This window comes from Phocoena sinus, chromosome 11 (assembly GCF_008692025.1).
Source record: "Phocoena sinus isolate mPhoSin1 chromosome 11, mPhoSin1.pri, whole genome shotgun sequence".
NCBI lineage: Eukaryota > Metazoa > Chordata > Mammalia > Artiodactyla > Phocoenidae > Phocoena > Phocoena sinus.
In genome coordinates, this window is record NC_045773.1 from 38,500,249 (window position 1) to 38,515,152 (window position 14,904).

Sequence of the window (14,904 nt, forward strand, 5' to 3'; positions counted from 1 at the left end):
CACTCCCACAGCTGTGGTCCCCGTACCAGTTGGAAAGGACTGTCTCCATCCCTCCAACTAGTAGTCCTTGTGCCCTAACCTCATCTTGGGGATCTAAGGGTCACCCGGGGCTTGGAGCTGGGTGGGGAGTGAGAAGAAGGCTCAGAGGCTTCACTGAAGCTGAACTGAGGCTCCTTCCCCACTGGGCCTCTGCAGCTTATGGACCATGGGCTTCTCTGTTCATAAGAGAGGGACTCAGAGAGAAGGGGGTCTCTGGATGGGAGGGAAGCTTAGCAAGGAGAGGAGTCCTGGAGAATAGAGATGGAAGAAGCTCAGGGGATGTCAGGTTTCCTGTGTAGCCAGAATGTGGGGCTTTGGGCCTGTTTCTGGGCCAAGGGCCTCCAGGGCCAGGATTCTCCAGGGAGGGGACACAGTTAAGCAGGTGCTTGCCACAGCTGCACCCCCTCTCCCTGATGCTGCAGCCCCCAAGCTCTGAACTCTTTTCTCAGAGCCACTTGATAGTCCTAAGTCCATCTGGAGTGTCGGGAGCTGGAACTACTTCAGGGTTCCAATTCCTGACTGGGCCGCCAGGAAGGAGAGGAAGGGAGGATAGGTTCTAGGTCCTGTGGTGGGCTGGGGGACCAGGAGTTTTCTGAGTGGTTTCCAGGGCTAATGAAGGCTGGACTGCCTTTGCCTTGGGGGAGGCCTGAATAATGGTTGGTTCAAGGAGAAGGTTGCTGGTGGCCCTGGTGGGCCTGGGCCTGCCACTAGGGTGGGATGGCGTAAGCACGGGTTTCTCCCAGGGCTTTGGGAGTCCAGCATTGCCATCATGAGCTGTGGAGAGCGGGTGTCAGTTCCTCTCCTCATCTCCAGTGGGGCTGGGGCCCAGCAGGTGCCAATAAAGGCTGGAGGAAGGCCAGGATGGAAGCTGGGGCTGAGGAAGCAGCAGATGACTCACATCCTCCTGATTGCCCACTGGTGTCGCTGTTGTCTGGCACCTGGAGGGCAAGCATGGGGTAGACCGACCTGCTTTGATAGGGAACCATGAGTCCGGTCTGAGATTCCCCTTATGCCAAAGCCCCAGCCTATCAGAGAATTTCCTCAGGGATCCAAAGGCTCTCTAGGGGGTCACACCTGAAGGCTCTAGACACAGCCCCATTTCAAATCCTGAGAACTTTCTGGGACAGTGGCTTCATCCGTCACTCCCTTGGTGCAGCCCATGAGATCCCAGGTCCACCTCTGGTGCCATTTCATGAACTAACTCGCTGCACCTGTAGGAGAGAGCAGGACCCTCCAGTGCCGGGTGGGGTTGGGGGACGTGGGCACTGCTGGGAGTGTCTGAGACTCAGGAAAGCCTGGGATGCACCTCTCACACTTATTGCCTCTGCCCAGAGAGAAGCAGCCCCAGGAATTGGTAGTTGAGCACTGATCCAATATCTGCCAGGCCCTGATGAAAAACACCGTTTACTCCATGCTGGGCTGGAGAACTCTCCTCCATGAAGACCCCAGGAACCAAGCATCTCTTCACTCAGAGCCTCTGTTCTGCCCGTGTGAGGGTCCAACCAGCTTGGAGGTGGAGCTACTCCGGCCTGGAGGAGCGGGGATGACTTGATGAACCACCCCCAGCATTCCCCATCCGGCACAGGGGGGCCAGTTGAGCCTCAGTCTCTCCCTCCATTCTTTTGGGGTTTGTTCCAGTTGATTTTTTAACCCAATAAGCCTAGATGCCAAGAGAGCCCAGGACCAGCTCCTGTCCCTCCACAGCTACCCATTCCCCCACAATTTCTGCTCCACGCATCCTGCAGCCCGAACCTTGGAAGGGAAGCAGACGCACTAGTGGTCCTGAGAGCCAGCCTTTGCTGGGCAGGTGGCAGGAGGGCCCTTGTATTTGGCCCTCGCCTGTTTCACTGTTGCTCTGTGGGAGCTTGAGGGCCAGGCCCATGATGGTTCCTATTCTGAGCTCAGGTGGTAGGAGCTGAGGGAAGTTGCTGAATCCCTGGGGCTCAGCATGGGCAGAGGCAGAGGGAGCGTGAGAGCCAGGGGCATCCTTGCCTTCTCTCCAGTCTGTTGCCTTTCTTGTTGGTTTAGCCACTTGCACACTTGTGGTCAGTCTTGGACTGGGCAGTTGGGATCTGGGAATGCATCAGGGAAGGCAGGGGACTCAAAAGCAGCAGCTGGTGGCCAAGATCACAGGATTTGATCAGCTTTGAAGCCAGAGCTCCCTCTCTCATGCTACAAGTCCACACCCCTGACCGGCTCCATGCGGCCTGGACCATGGAAACTTAGAGACCCCCAAAGAGTCAGCTCCACCCCTGGGCTCCACCGTAGTGACAGCTTCAGCCAGGCATCGGTCCTGCTGACATGTCTCTCCAAGCTGGGGAGGCCCCTCTTCAAAGGGTGAAAGGAATTGTTTGGGCTGCCCCAGTCACTTTGCCTACGTGGGCTCCTGCCCTGGTCTCTCTGACCCAACCGTCTGTTCCTTTTTTTTTTTTTTTTAATTTATTTATTTAATTTATTTATATTTGGCTGCGTTGGGTAAAGCGCGTGGGCTTTCTCTAGTTGCGGCGAGGGAGGGCTACTCTTCATTGTGGTGCGCGTGCGCGTGCTTCTCGTCACAGTGGCTTCTATTGTTGCGGAGCACGGGCTCTAGGTGTACGGGCTTCAGTAGTTGCAGCACACGGGCTCAGCAGTTGCGGCATGAGGGCCCTAGAGTTCAGGCTTAGTAGTTGTGGCGCACGGACTTAGTTGCTCCGTAGCATGTGGGATCTTCCCGGACCAGGGATAGAACCCGTGTCCCATGCATTGGCAGGCGGATTCTTAACCACTGCACCACCAAGGAAGAGGGAAGTCCAGCCATCTGTTCTTTTTTTTTTGCGGTACGCGGGCCTCTCACTGTTGTGGCCTCTCCCGTTGCGGAGCACAGGCTCTGGACGCGCAGGCTCAGCGGCCATGGCTCATGGACCCAGCCACTCCATGGCATGTGGGAATCCTCCCGAACTGGGGCACGAACCCGTGTCCCCTGTATCTGCAGGCGGACTCTCAACCACTGTGCCACCAGGGAAGCCCCAGCCATCTGTTCGTAAAGTCACCCCCACCCTCCACTGGGCCCGGGTTCCTCAGGGACCCTGAGGGAGGGCAGCTTTCCTTACATCCCCTTCACAGGTGTGGTTGGAGGTCTTTTCTTGCCGGGCATGAAGTCCTGCCTCCTCCCCCCACTCCCCGCTGCTGGCTCCTGGATGGGAGGCTGCTCCCAGGGAGGGTGAGGAGCTGGCTGCAGCCCCTAAGCCAGCTGTGGACAGCAGTCAGGGGGGTGCCAGTGCTGTTGTCCTCCCTCCTGGCTGGTGCGGCTGGCCATCTTTCACGCAGAGTTACGTAAGCTTGAGTCAATTGGAGCTCAGAGCAGTTCATTGTGGGCTATTTTTAAGCTGTAACACATCACAGCAGAGGGGTCACTGCACCATGGCTTGCAGGGAAGGTTGTTTAAACATCTGTTATTTAAATTTCCCTGTGCCTTAAAGCTCAAAAGCCATGTCCTCCTGCACTCTCAGGTTCTGCATTTCACATCCCAGATGAGGAGTGGATTATCACCCCTCACCCTGCCATAGTTTCCTCTAGGACCGGGGTTTTCTGCACCGCGACTGCCTTTCTTTGGGGTGAAGCAGCGGGGCAGGGAGAAGCTGCCAGCTCCTTCAAACATGGTGCTGCCTCCATGGAATGGGTGCACCCTGAACAGGAGAGACTTCCAGGGAAGCAGGAAGTTAGAGTTCACAGGGTGGAGAGGAAAACACAGACAGAGTGCTGGGTATAGAGCTGAGAGACAGACAGAGGGTACAGCCTTCCTCCTGGGGGGGCTTTGGTTTCCCATCAGGACAGAGAGTGTTGATCACAAGGTCCTTGTGGGTCTCTTCAGAAGCCTGCCTCTGCTTGGGTTGTGCTCCTACCTGCAGTGCCCTCCCTCCACAGACCTAAGTGCTACCCACGTGCAGCCTCTGGGACAGAGGGCTGGTGTCTGAGCCCTTGGACAGTAGGCAGAGATGAACCTCTGGGGAAACAGGCATTGCTTTTCACTCCATTATCAAGTGGTTAGCTGCACTGGGAGCCCTTTAAGGCTCCTTTTTAATTAATTATTTATTTATTTATTTTTGGCTGCATTGGGTCTTCGTTGCTGCACGTGGGCTTTCTCTAGTTGCGACGGGCGGGGGCTACTCTTTGTTGCGGAGCACAGGCTCTAGGCGCGCAGGCTTCAGTAGTTGTGGCTCGCGGGCTCTAGAGTGCAGGCTCAGTAGTTGTGGTGCACGGGCTTAGTTGCTCTGCAGCACGTGGGACCTTCCTGGACCAGGGCTCGAACCCATATCCCCTGCATTGGCAGGCGGATTCCTTAACCACTGCGCCACCAGGGAAGTCCCTAAGGCTCCTTTTGATCCTAGATTTTTGGAGATGTCGAGTCTTCCCAGAGTACAGGGAGGGGAAGGCAGGTAGACTGGAAGAGTGCAGGGCCAGGGACTTGACAGAGCTGACACCTGAGAGCACAACAGAGCCCAAAATATGTCTGTGTTGGAGAAGCAAGTCTGGGAGACTTGGCTGGTCATGAGGTAGAATGGGGCCTTCTGTGCCTCTCCTCTTGATGCCCTTCTTGCCCACCACCCTCAAGGTCTCCTAGGTAGGAGGATTCCAGCCTGATCCACTGGGAAGGAGGGTTTCTCAGAGTGAGGTGACTGTCCCCATCTTCTGAAGTCTGACCCTCTCCACAGGGTTTGGGGCCTTCCCCCAAGCCTGCCGGGAGCGGGTCAGGTGAAGTGTGAAGGGAGGCAGTGCTGGAACCCGCCCTCATAGAGGAGCCTCTGTATGGCCTCGCCCTCAGACTGAGCTCCTTCCTGTTGCTTCCTGGCCCCTGCATCCCAGACAGCCCTCAGCCTGGGGAATGGGCTCAGCCTGGGGGAGGGGCTCTCTAGGTTGCCATGGTAACATGTTGGCCCTCCTCACTTTCCAGAATCAGAAATAGAATTGGATGCCCTTCTTCCTGGTGAGAGACTATTTAAAAACATGTTTGGGGGAGGGGTACAGGGGCAATGTCCCTGCCTGATGAGGGAGGAGGGGATGGGGGGGATGAGGGGTGGGTGCAGGAGGGGGCTGGGTAGAAGGGGCCCAGCCTGGGATCCTCTCTAACTGCCTGGTGCCCCTCCCCTCAGCTGGATAAAGCAGAGGGGCTTCAGCCAGCCAAGAATTCTGAGTACAAGAGACTCAGCCAGGTCCCACAGGGTATGTAACTAGCCCCTACTCAGTACTGACAGCTTCCTGGGAGGCACTGGCTTAGTGCCCCCCAGGAAAATGCCCCCTCCCATGCCTGAGCCACCTGCTAAGCTATTGGGAGGAGGAACAGGGCCATGTGGGTTACAGCTTGGGTGGGGGCTTGGGGCTGCAGCACTCGGAAGGGAGGCATGTTGGCTCCTCTCCAGCAGGGTCCATGCCAACGTGGCCCTGTGCATGACACCTGTGATGGCATTGTAGTTTCCTGAAGTGTGGGTCCAGAGCCTGGTGGCCTGGCTTCGGATTCTGGCTCTACAACTCACTAGCTGCAACCTCTGTGAATTCTCTCTCTTCCCTGTGCCTTGATTTCATCATTTATAAAATAAGGGTGACAGCACCCGGCTCTTGTTGAATTGCTGTGAGGCTGGGTTACAGTGCTCAGCACTGCCTGGCACAGAGGAAGGGCCCAGTCAATAGCAGTCACTGTTCTTATTGCTATAAGGGGTGTTTGCTTCCCAGGTGGGAAAAGCTTTCTCCTCTCTCCGGGCTGCCTTCTTTGGTCTTTCCTTAGTGGGGCACACCCTTCTCAGATCAGTTGTTCATGAGGACTCCAGCCCTGAAAGGGAGAATTATGCCTCACTTTCGCAGGAGTGGGGGGATGGCTCAGTGGTCGGACAGGCAGGGACTTTCAGGGCCTCCTACCATGCTTCTCCAGCCCTCCCACAAACACAGGAGGCTGCTACTAGCATCTCTGTCATGGGGAAAAACAAAACAAAAAACAGTTTGCTTGGGGCCAGAGATTAATGAAGTTAACAGTGTTCAGCAAGTATGTGTGTGTGAAAGCACACATGTGCAGACCACAGACCCTTGGGCTCTGTCACCTTCCTGGGCCATAGTGTGTGGTGAGCAGCAGTGTCCAGCCACATCTATCCCCACTCTTAACTGAAGGCAGCATCTGGGGAAGGGGGAGGGGGTCTGGGGGCCTGAGACATGGCTGAGTCAGGCTTTGCCCAGTGCCGAGTCAGGAAGGTGCAGACGAAGCACAGAGCTAGCCTTGGTCCCTGGTCACATCGCTTCACACCCCACGGCCAACCGTAAGCACTATTTTTAGCTTCTGTGAAAACACACCGCTTCAGAGGACGAGACTACAGCTTCGTTCTCCACAAACCTGTTTCCTGCGTAGAAAGACTGAGGCCTGAAAGGATAGCCCTGGAGGACAGAGGAAGGAGGCCCAGAGCTCATAGCTGGGGGAAGGAGGAAGGTCTGACCCCGCCCCAGTCAGAACCTCCAGACTCAGGCCTGTAGCACTGGTCAGTTCCCCAAACTAGGCCTGTCCTCTGTGGCTGCAGGGCACATCTGGGCCTCGGCTGGTTGTCCAGGCAGGTCCCACTCCTCCCTGACCCTCTGCCCATCTACAAAATGGAGGGTAAGACTGCCCACTTCGTCTAATAGCTTTCTTTTCTGTGTGCTGCCCAAGTCCAGTCCTTTGTCCAACTTGTCCTCACTGCGTATGCAGTTGTGCCCAATGTGTACCCAGTTCTGCACCCACCATACCCGCACTGTGTAGCCAGCCCTGTGCCCACTGTGTGGACAGCCCCCTAACCACTGTGTCCCCACTGTGCCCCATCCTGTAATTTCCACTTGTGGCCTAGCCCTATGCCCAGTGTTCTTGCCCCCCTTCTGGCCAAGGTGAAGTTGACACAATATGACAAGAGCTAGAACATTCTGACTTGAAGGTTCTGAGCAGAGGCCCCACTCCCACCCGTGTCGTCCCCATCCCCACCTCTGTGGGATACTGGTCCTGGGCCTCAAGGACATGTGATTCTGGGGAGGGGGCTCTGTGAGGCACAGGCAGGGGAAAGCCATCTGGAGCAGAGAGACTGCCAAGGAGCTGATGTCCCTGGAGCGGGAGCTGGGGAACATGGGGGAGGGCAGTTAGAGCCTGAGCCTTGGCCCCTCACCCACTTCTGCCTCTCCGGACTGAGTGGTGAAGGGGCTTTGCCCCCCACAGGGGCCTCGGGTCACACGCTTGGAACTGCATCCCTGGGTCAGGGCTTAAGTCTCAAGTTGCCACGTGGGAAATGGGGAGAAAGAGCCAAGTCTGGCATCTGAGGTAAACTGGGAACCCAGGGGCTTCCTCAGTATCTCCCCTGCCTACCTTTTTCCCTTGGCCTTATACACGCTCTCGCCTCTAGGAGCACTGCTCTCCCTCTAGGGCTGGCCTGGGCAGAGTGGCCACCTGGCTGGCAAGGAGAGAGGAGGCCAGTCTAGGGTTGGCAGAATTCACTGGGGTCCCTTGGCCTTTCTACCTCTCAAGATTCCCTGGGCAGGCCCCCATTCCTCAGGGGGGTGGGGGCCCTGGTTTCCTACACTCTCTCACCCTCCCCCAGGTCACTGGGGGCTGTGATGTGTGGGGTTGCCACACATGGCAATGAAGTGGGGGCAGGGCACCTAGAGCATGGAGCAGGACTATGGAAGTCACCAAGAAAGTGGGGGCCCCTGATCCATCGGGCTCCCAGGGCCACCCCTCAGCTGGCAGCCAGCAGCTGGGCGGTGGCCCTAGAGGGTCCCAGGGACCATGGGTAAGCTCAGGATCTGTATACTTGAGGCAGGGGTTGTCACTGTCCACCGAGGCCATCCTTGATGGGTCCTATGGCTCAGCCTCCCAGGCCCATACCCACGAGCCCAGTCACCAGCAACTCTGGGACCCTGCTGAGGTTAGCTCCCAATGTGGCTGTGAACTGGCCTCTGAGGATTCCCTGAGACTCTCCTCCACTAGCTCGTTTCCAGGCTCTATCGTGGGAGCCCAAACACATCTCGTCACAGAGAACAGGACCCTGGCCCTACCGGTGTGCAGGCACGGTGACGGCACCAGTGACGTGACCCAGCTCGGACTCTGCTGTTCCCGGCTTCAGGTGCAGATGGCGGGGGAGGGCAGGCTCCAGCTAAAGTCCTAGTAGGCTGAGGCAAAGGCCCCTGCAGCCCCAAACAGATAGCCCCATTGGGCATTAGGAAGAGCCGGTGGCTACCGTATTTTCTTTCAGGGGAGGATGGCTCAGCTGCAGCTCAAGTTCCTCTTCTGGCTCCGGCCCAAGCTCAGGGCCAGGACCAGTGCCCATGTTCGGCTCAGGCTCCTCCAACTCCAGCTCCAACTCAGGCAAATACTCCAGCTCTGGATACAATCTCAGTGTCAGCAGCAGTTGAATCTTACACCTGCAACCTTGACCACCTGATGGATACCAATGCCATCACCAAGGGCCTGTCCCAAGACCTCTTGCCCAGGAAATGTGGCAACCAATGGTCTATCCAGTTGGAGTCTCCCAAAGGGGTCACATCCTGCCAGGACAAAGTGAATTTCCATTCTCAGGATGAGCCTGCCACCCCAGCACGCACTCCAAAAGAGTCCCCAGACCAGGCCCAGGAGCTCGAGGTTGCCCAAAGGCCGGTGTTACCAAGGCAGCCTGAGAACCAAGTGGAGAAACCCATGGTCTGTACCTCCAGGCCAGGCAGTCCCAAACCGGGCTCAGGGCCCCCAGAAACCCCCAAGTCCAAGCGGGGTAACCAGGAGATCTGCAGCTCTCAGCCAGGTCAGCAGCCCCTCAGTGCTTGCAGCAACACCTGCTCCAATGTGGCGCCGTCTGCCTACCAAGTAACCTGCCACAACTCCCCCACAGTACAGCCCCCCAGGGAAGCCATGCAGATACCCCCCTCCAGTGCCCCTACCTGCCAGCTCCGGGATGCTGTGGAAGACCGTGTGCTGGTGTTTGATATGGCCATGGGCAACACCAGGATGGGGCTGCTGTGCCATGACCCCATGGGCTCAAGGGCAGTGCTGGTGGGCCTCATGCCCAGCCACCCATCCATCTATGCCTCTGAAAATACGCTGTCCACCCGGCCATTGGCCATGCCTATCTTTTCCCCTGACAGTGATGGCTCCAGCTTCTGGTCCACCACACCCATGGTGTCCAGCCCTGTGCCCTCCAGCCTTTCATCTGGAAGCTACCAAGAGGTGTCCCTGGTTCCCAAAGAGGCCAGGCTCAACCTGGAGTCACAAGGCTCCCCTGGTACTGAGACACCCATCAGGATGGGGATGCTCACTGGGCATGTTCCACTGGGAATGCCCCTCCAATTTGGAGAGAGGATACTGAGCCATGCCCATGATCCTGGCTGGTCCAAACCTGACACTGAAAAAACCAAAACTAGTCACACCATCTGGATGCAGGATGCCTCCGGGATGCAGGACACCTCTATGGTCCAGGCCAAGAAACTGCAGTGGATGAACTCAGAGCAGACCCCAGAGCCTGTACCACCAGCCAAAAACCAGCAGGTGCCCAGACCCCTGCTCCAGGAGGATATAGGCAACCACAATCAGAAAGAGGTCGTTATTGCTCACCCTGACAGCCCTCAGGTCAAAGGTGCTGGGCACGCCCCACTCTGTGGTCAGCCCCCACTAGCTGAGCAGCATCCCCTTTCCCGGCAGCCCCCTTCGGCCGGTCAGCCTCCCTCTGCAGAGCAGCGTCCCCTTCCCAGACAGACCCACCTTTCTGGATAGCCACCCCTAGCTGAGCAGGCCCCCTCCACCAAGCAGCCCCCACTTCCTGGTCGGGCCCCCTCACTGGAGCCCCTATTGCCAGGCAGCTTTCTCTCACTAGGCAGCCTCCCTTTTCCCAAGAACCCCCCATCTCCAAAAAGCCCACTCTCTCAAGATGTCCCCCCACCACTAGGGACCCTGGTCAGGCCTCCACCCTGTGCCAGGAAGGTGAGCCATTGGGCCCGCCTACCCATGTGGGGGTACTTCGGGTGACCCCGGCCCCTGAGGAGACCTGTGTCTATGTAAACAGAGAAAATGTTGGTGGCAGTGCTGGTCAAAGCTTCAGCTCACATCGGCTCTCATCCTGGCAAGCTGGCAGCTGCCCCAGGGAGCGGGAGGAGCAGCCTTCCCTGCTCACATTCACCACACCTGGTCCTGGCTGCGAGGTCTTGCCCACGGCCACGGTGGGCACTGAGGCCCACGGTCCCTGGTTCAAGCTGACAGCTGAGGACATTACACACTCGCCAGTGGTCGTGCAGCTTGGCCTTCTCCGAGGGGCCTGCTATGAGCTGGTGCCCACCATGGATGTTCTGCCAGTACGGTCCCCAGTGCTCTGCCGCCATTCACGGGACCCCTACCAGGACATGGCGTCTGTGGTGATCGACACAGGCACAGGCTTCACCAAATGTGAACTGGCTGGAGAGGACCACGTCCTCAGTGTGCTGCCCTCATGCATCCAGCTGCTCCAGCATCCAGTCCACGGCCAGCCCAGGTACGCAGTGCCTGAGAACCGAGAGGGTTCCTACTCGGTGCTGAATCGAGGAGTGGTCTCTGACTGGGATGCACTGGAGGTGCTGTGGCAGCACCTGTTCTATTGCAGGCTGGGTGTGCAGCCCAAGGAGCTGGCTGTGCTTGTGGCAGACTCACCCACCTCACCATGCACCAACCGAGAAAAGGTGGCTGAAATACTCTTTGAGCATTTCCATGTGCCAGCCATGCAGACAGTGCATCAGGCCCTGCTGGCACTCTATGCTTATGGGCGGACCACTGGGCTGGTGCTGGGCAGTGGCCATGGCACCTCCTCTGTGGCACCCATCATCACCGGGGATCTGGCCCCACTTGACACCTACCGGCTGGATGTGGCGGGTGCTGACCTCACTGAATACCTGGCTCAGCTGTTGCCGGCAGGTGGCCAGTCACTGTTCAAGGCATGGCTGGTCAACCAGATTGAAGAGGCCTGCTGCTATGCGCCCATGGACATGACAGCTGAGATGGCCCGTGCCCAGGCCCTGGCCCGGGTGGACTTTTTGCTTCCAGACAAGCAGGTTATCACACTGGGCTCTGAGCGCTTCTGCTGCCCCGAGGCCCTCTTCCAGCCCAGTATGCTAGGCCTCAATCAGCCAGGCCTTCCACAACTAGCCATCCTAAGTATCAGCCGGCTGGAGGCCAAGCAGCAGGAACAGCTGCTGGCCAGTGTGGTGCTGGACGGTGGCGGCACCCTGTTGAGTGGCTTTCCTGAGTGCCTGAGACAGGAGCTGGGCCCCGGTGCCACTGTGCTGGGCTCTCTGCACCGTGCTGCTGCTGCTTGGCTTGGAGGCTCCATCATGGCGTCCCGGGACTCCTTCCAGAGCCTGTAGCTCAGCCACTGTGAGTACGAGGAGGAGGGCCCATGGGCCATCTATAAGTACCATCTGTGAGCACATAAAAGTTCTTTCTGGTTCTGCTTCTTTTGACCACTGTGGCATATTTTAGGCACAGGGTGGTGGAGGGAAGGGCAGGGATCCAGGCATGTGGTCAGGGATGGGGCCCTTGGCACTGCCAAGGCATACCCTGCCTCTACACACTGGAATTCCATGGGCCTTGGCAATCCTATCCTTTCCAGAGAGCCTCACAGCCCCACAGCTGACATTGGCCCTGGTCTAGCCTGACCTTTATTGCACCCCAAGGGCAACCACAGAGAGTGGCGGCTGTGGGTTTTGCCCTGTTGCCCTGGCGACAAGCTCAATTACCCTTGATTGCCAGCTCGTTGCCATGGCAATTTCAAACATAATGTAATAACCCACACAGCCTGGAGTGAGTCATGGGGGCGGGCAGCCCCCTCCCCTAGCTCCAGAGGAAAAGACTGCTTGCCTTCCCCCATGTTGGGCCCTCTACGGGGCGCTGAGGCCAGCAACATTGACAACAGCCAAACAATTCTACAGATGGCTGGGGCCCTGGAGCACTTGTTACCCCCAAGGAGGGTCCCTGTCAGAGTCTGGGCTTCCTGGGGGAGCTGGCCCGATAATGCAGATACCTCCTAAAGTCAGAACCTTGGCGGCTGGAGCTCTATGCTGGTTTGGCAGGTGTTTCTGTCAGCCAGTCAGAATATGAAGGTATAGGAGTGCTGGCCTTTGGTTCCCTGGGGCAGGAAATCAGGGTGGGGGGCTGATAAATCCTGAATCCTGGGTGGGAGATACATCCTGAGCTGGGGGATGAGGCTCTGGCCTGCTTTGTAGTCTCTGAGGACATGGAGACTCACACCTTATCCTGCCTCTCTGACTATCTAGTTTTGGTGGGAGCCAGACCTGTCAACTTTGGGCTCCCTTCGCCTCCTGTGCCTCCCAAAATGGGCAGCCTCTGCCCACAGGGTGGCCAGGGTAAAGGCCTCGTCAGGAGATCTTCATAGAGGCTATGGGGCAATGCCAGTGCCAACTGCCCTGCTCTTGTCCCAAACTCCACTCTGTTTTAAAGGGCCTCCCGCTGTCCCTCTGGCCAGGGGAGTGGCTAGAAGCCACGGCCCCTGACCTTGTCTGGCTCTGAATAGTGGGGGTAGGAATAAAGGTCCATGTCTTCCATGGCCTGGAAGAGCTGAGAAGAAGAATTCACCTGGTGTTGCTACTTCCTGCCTGGAGGGCAACTGGAGGTTGAAGCCAAGACACTGAAGCCAGGACTTCCCTGGTGGTGCAGTGGTTAAAATCCGCCTGCCAATGCAGGGGACATGGATTCGATACCTGGTCTGGGAAGATCCCACATGCCGCGGAGCCAATAAGCCCATGTGCCACAACTACTGAGCCTGCGCTCTAGAGTCCGTGCTCTGCAACAAGAGAAGCCACCGCAACAAGAAGCACATGCACCGCAACAAAGAGTAGCCCCTGCTCGCTGCAACTAGAGAAAGCCCACCTGCAGCAATGAAGACCCAACGCAGCCAAAATAAATAAATAAATTCTTTAAAAAAAAAGACACTGAAGCCCTACCCTGCTGGTGCCCCTCTGGCTGGGAGCTGAGGGACAAGCCATGCCCCTGTCCCAACCCTGGGTTCTCGTCTTAGGTCTCTCCACAAAGGGCAAAGACCTGGCTATCTCCACACACACCTGAGAGTGAGGGGCTGCCCTTCGTGGAGAGACTATAAATGGCCAATGATATAAGGTCATCACAGCCCCCACCCACCCCTGGGCATGGTCCATGGTCCACCCTCTTCCCATGTCCAGCTTTCACACTGTAAGTCCGCCCCCACGATCCTGAGGCCTGTGCCAGGTAGGAAGAGGACCAGTGGCTCTAGGGACTAGCTAGCTACAGCGTCCATGTGCACATGCAAGCAAGCATGCCTGGGTGCACACAGAATGCAAACACATGTGCCCCGGGCACCGCTGCACACACTGTGCTGTTGCCATCTCCTTTGGCATAAGAGCACACACACACAGACATAATCACATGTGTGCACATACACCCTGCCACGTGCTCACCCACAGGCACATGGAGTGTGCACGGGACCAAGAAGACGTGGAGCACTGCCAGCAGCAGGCAGGGCTCTAGCGAGCCACCTCTTCCCCTGCCTCTAAATCCCCCACATTCCAGCTTCTCCTTGGCCCAGCTTTTCTGTGCCTGGATAGCCATGATCTTCAGGAAAGGCAGAAAATGTGTGTACCACGTGTGGGGTCAGCAAGCCAAGGATCAGATGCACCATACAACACAGGGAACCATTGTTTCAATGACAGTGGGCAGACAGCAGGAAAGACTGAGTGCCAGGCCATTCATTAATTCTGCAGACATGAACTTAGCATACTGAGATGAGACTCAGAGCTCTGCCCTGCAGATGCCCAGCTTGCCAGGAGATTCCTACCCAGTGGTGGAGTTGGTGCCATGAATGAGACCACCCAGAGCCCAGGGACCCCAGAGGTGACACCCACCTGGCCTGGAAGCAATGACCAAACCAGGGAAGGATGTGAAGGGCTCCTCGACACCCCCTCTGGAGAAAGATATTGAGGGGTCCTGTTCGAGCAGTCATTTCCCAGGCTAGACTTCCAGCCCCAGCATGAGCTCCAACTTCCTCACTTGGGCAGTCACTCCTGTCAGCAGCTGTGGGGAACCATCCAGGAGAGACTCACTCAACACGGCCAGGGGTTTGGAGATGACCCCACCCAGGATGGGGTCAGAAGGCTCACTGAGAGGGTTCTGGTTGGGTGGAGCCCAGTTTCAGGCACAGAGAAGCGTAAGTCTGGCCTTCAGATACTGGCCTCAAGGCTTGTGGTGGGGCGGAGCAAGCATTTGGTCCATGTGCCTCTGTGACAAGGGACAGAGACATGGCCAAGGACTTCCTTCAGAGGCTCTTCCTGGCAGTTCTCAGCCTCCTCCAGTCAGGGGCCATGTCTGGTGGGGCACCATGGTGCTGTAGTTCACCTGTATCCCCATATCCCAGCCCAGGCCACCAGTAGTGATGCTGTTCAGGAAGGGTTCGAGGGTGATTAAACTGTCAAGAAAGCAGAGTCTATGCCATGTCATAGGTAACTTTTAGAGCTTGAGAAATTCAGTGCCACACAGGAGGGGGCAGGCTGAGCCAGCCACCCTGGATGGGACCTTGCAGGAGGGGAGGGGAGGATGGGTAGAAGACTCTGCCACCAAGGTCTGGAGCCCTCACTTGCACACACACACCCCGGTGTGTTTACTAGCTAGGGGAGGCCTGTCTGTAGCACAGCTTGCCCTAGCAACTGCCCACTTGGTTCTAAGTGAGTTCCGCTCTTTGGGTCAGGTTTTGGGAGCTGGGCAGAACGCCAGTCCCCTGGGGACTACTACCTGCCAAGACATTCCTGTGCAGCTCCAGGACTCAGGCTTTCCCCACACCTTCTACTCCGCACCCTCTACAATGGGTATAGGAAGGCCCCTCCGGTCCT

The 14,904-nt window shown here is 57.4% G+C and overlaps 1 protein-coding gene across 1 annotated transcript; it reads left to right on the forward strand.

Annotated features, from left to right (window-relative positions):
* Positions 1-7,697: 7,697 nt before the first annotated feature.
* Positions 7,698-11,454, forward strand: LOC116762120. Its single transcript, XM_032648882.1, is given in 3 exon segments — positions 7,698-8,157; positions 8,160-9,810; positions 9,861-11,454. Coding segments are annotated over 3 exon segments (3,705 nt in total).
* Positions 11,455-14,904: the final 3,450 nt, after the last annotated feature.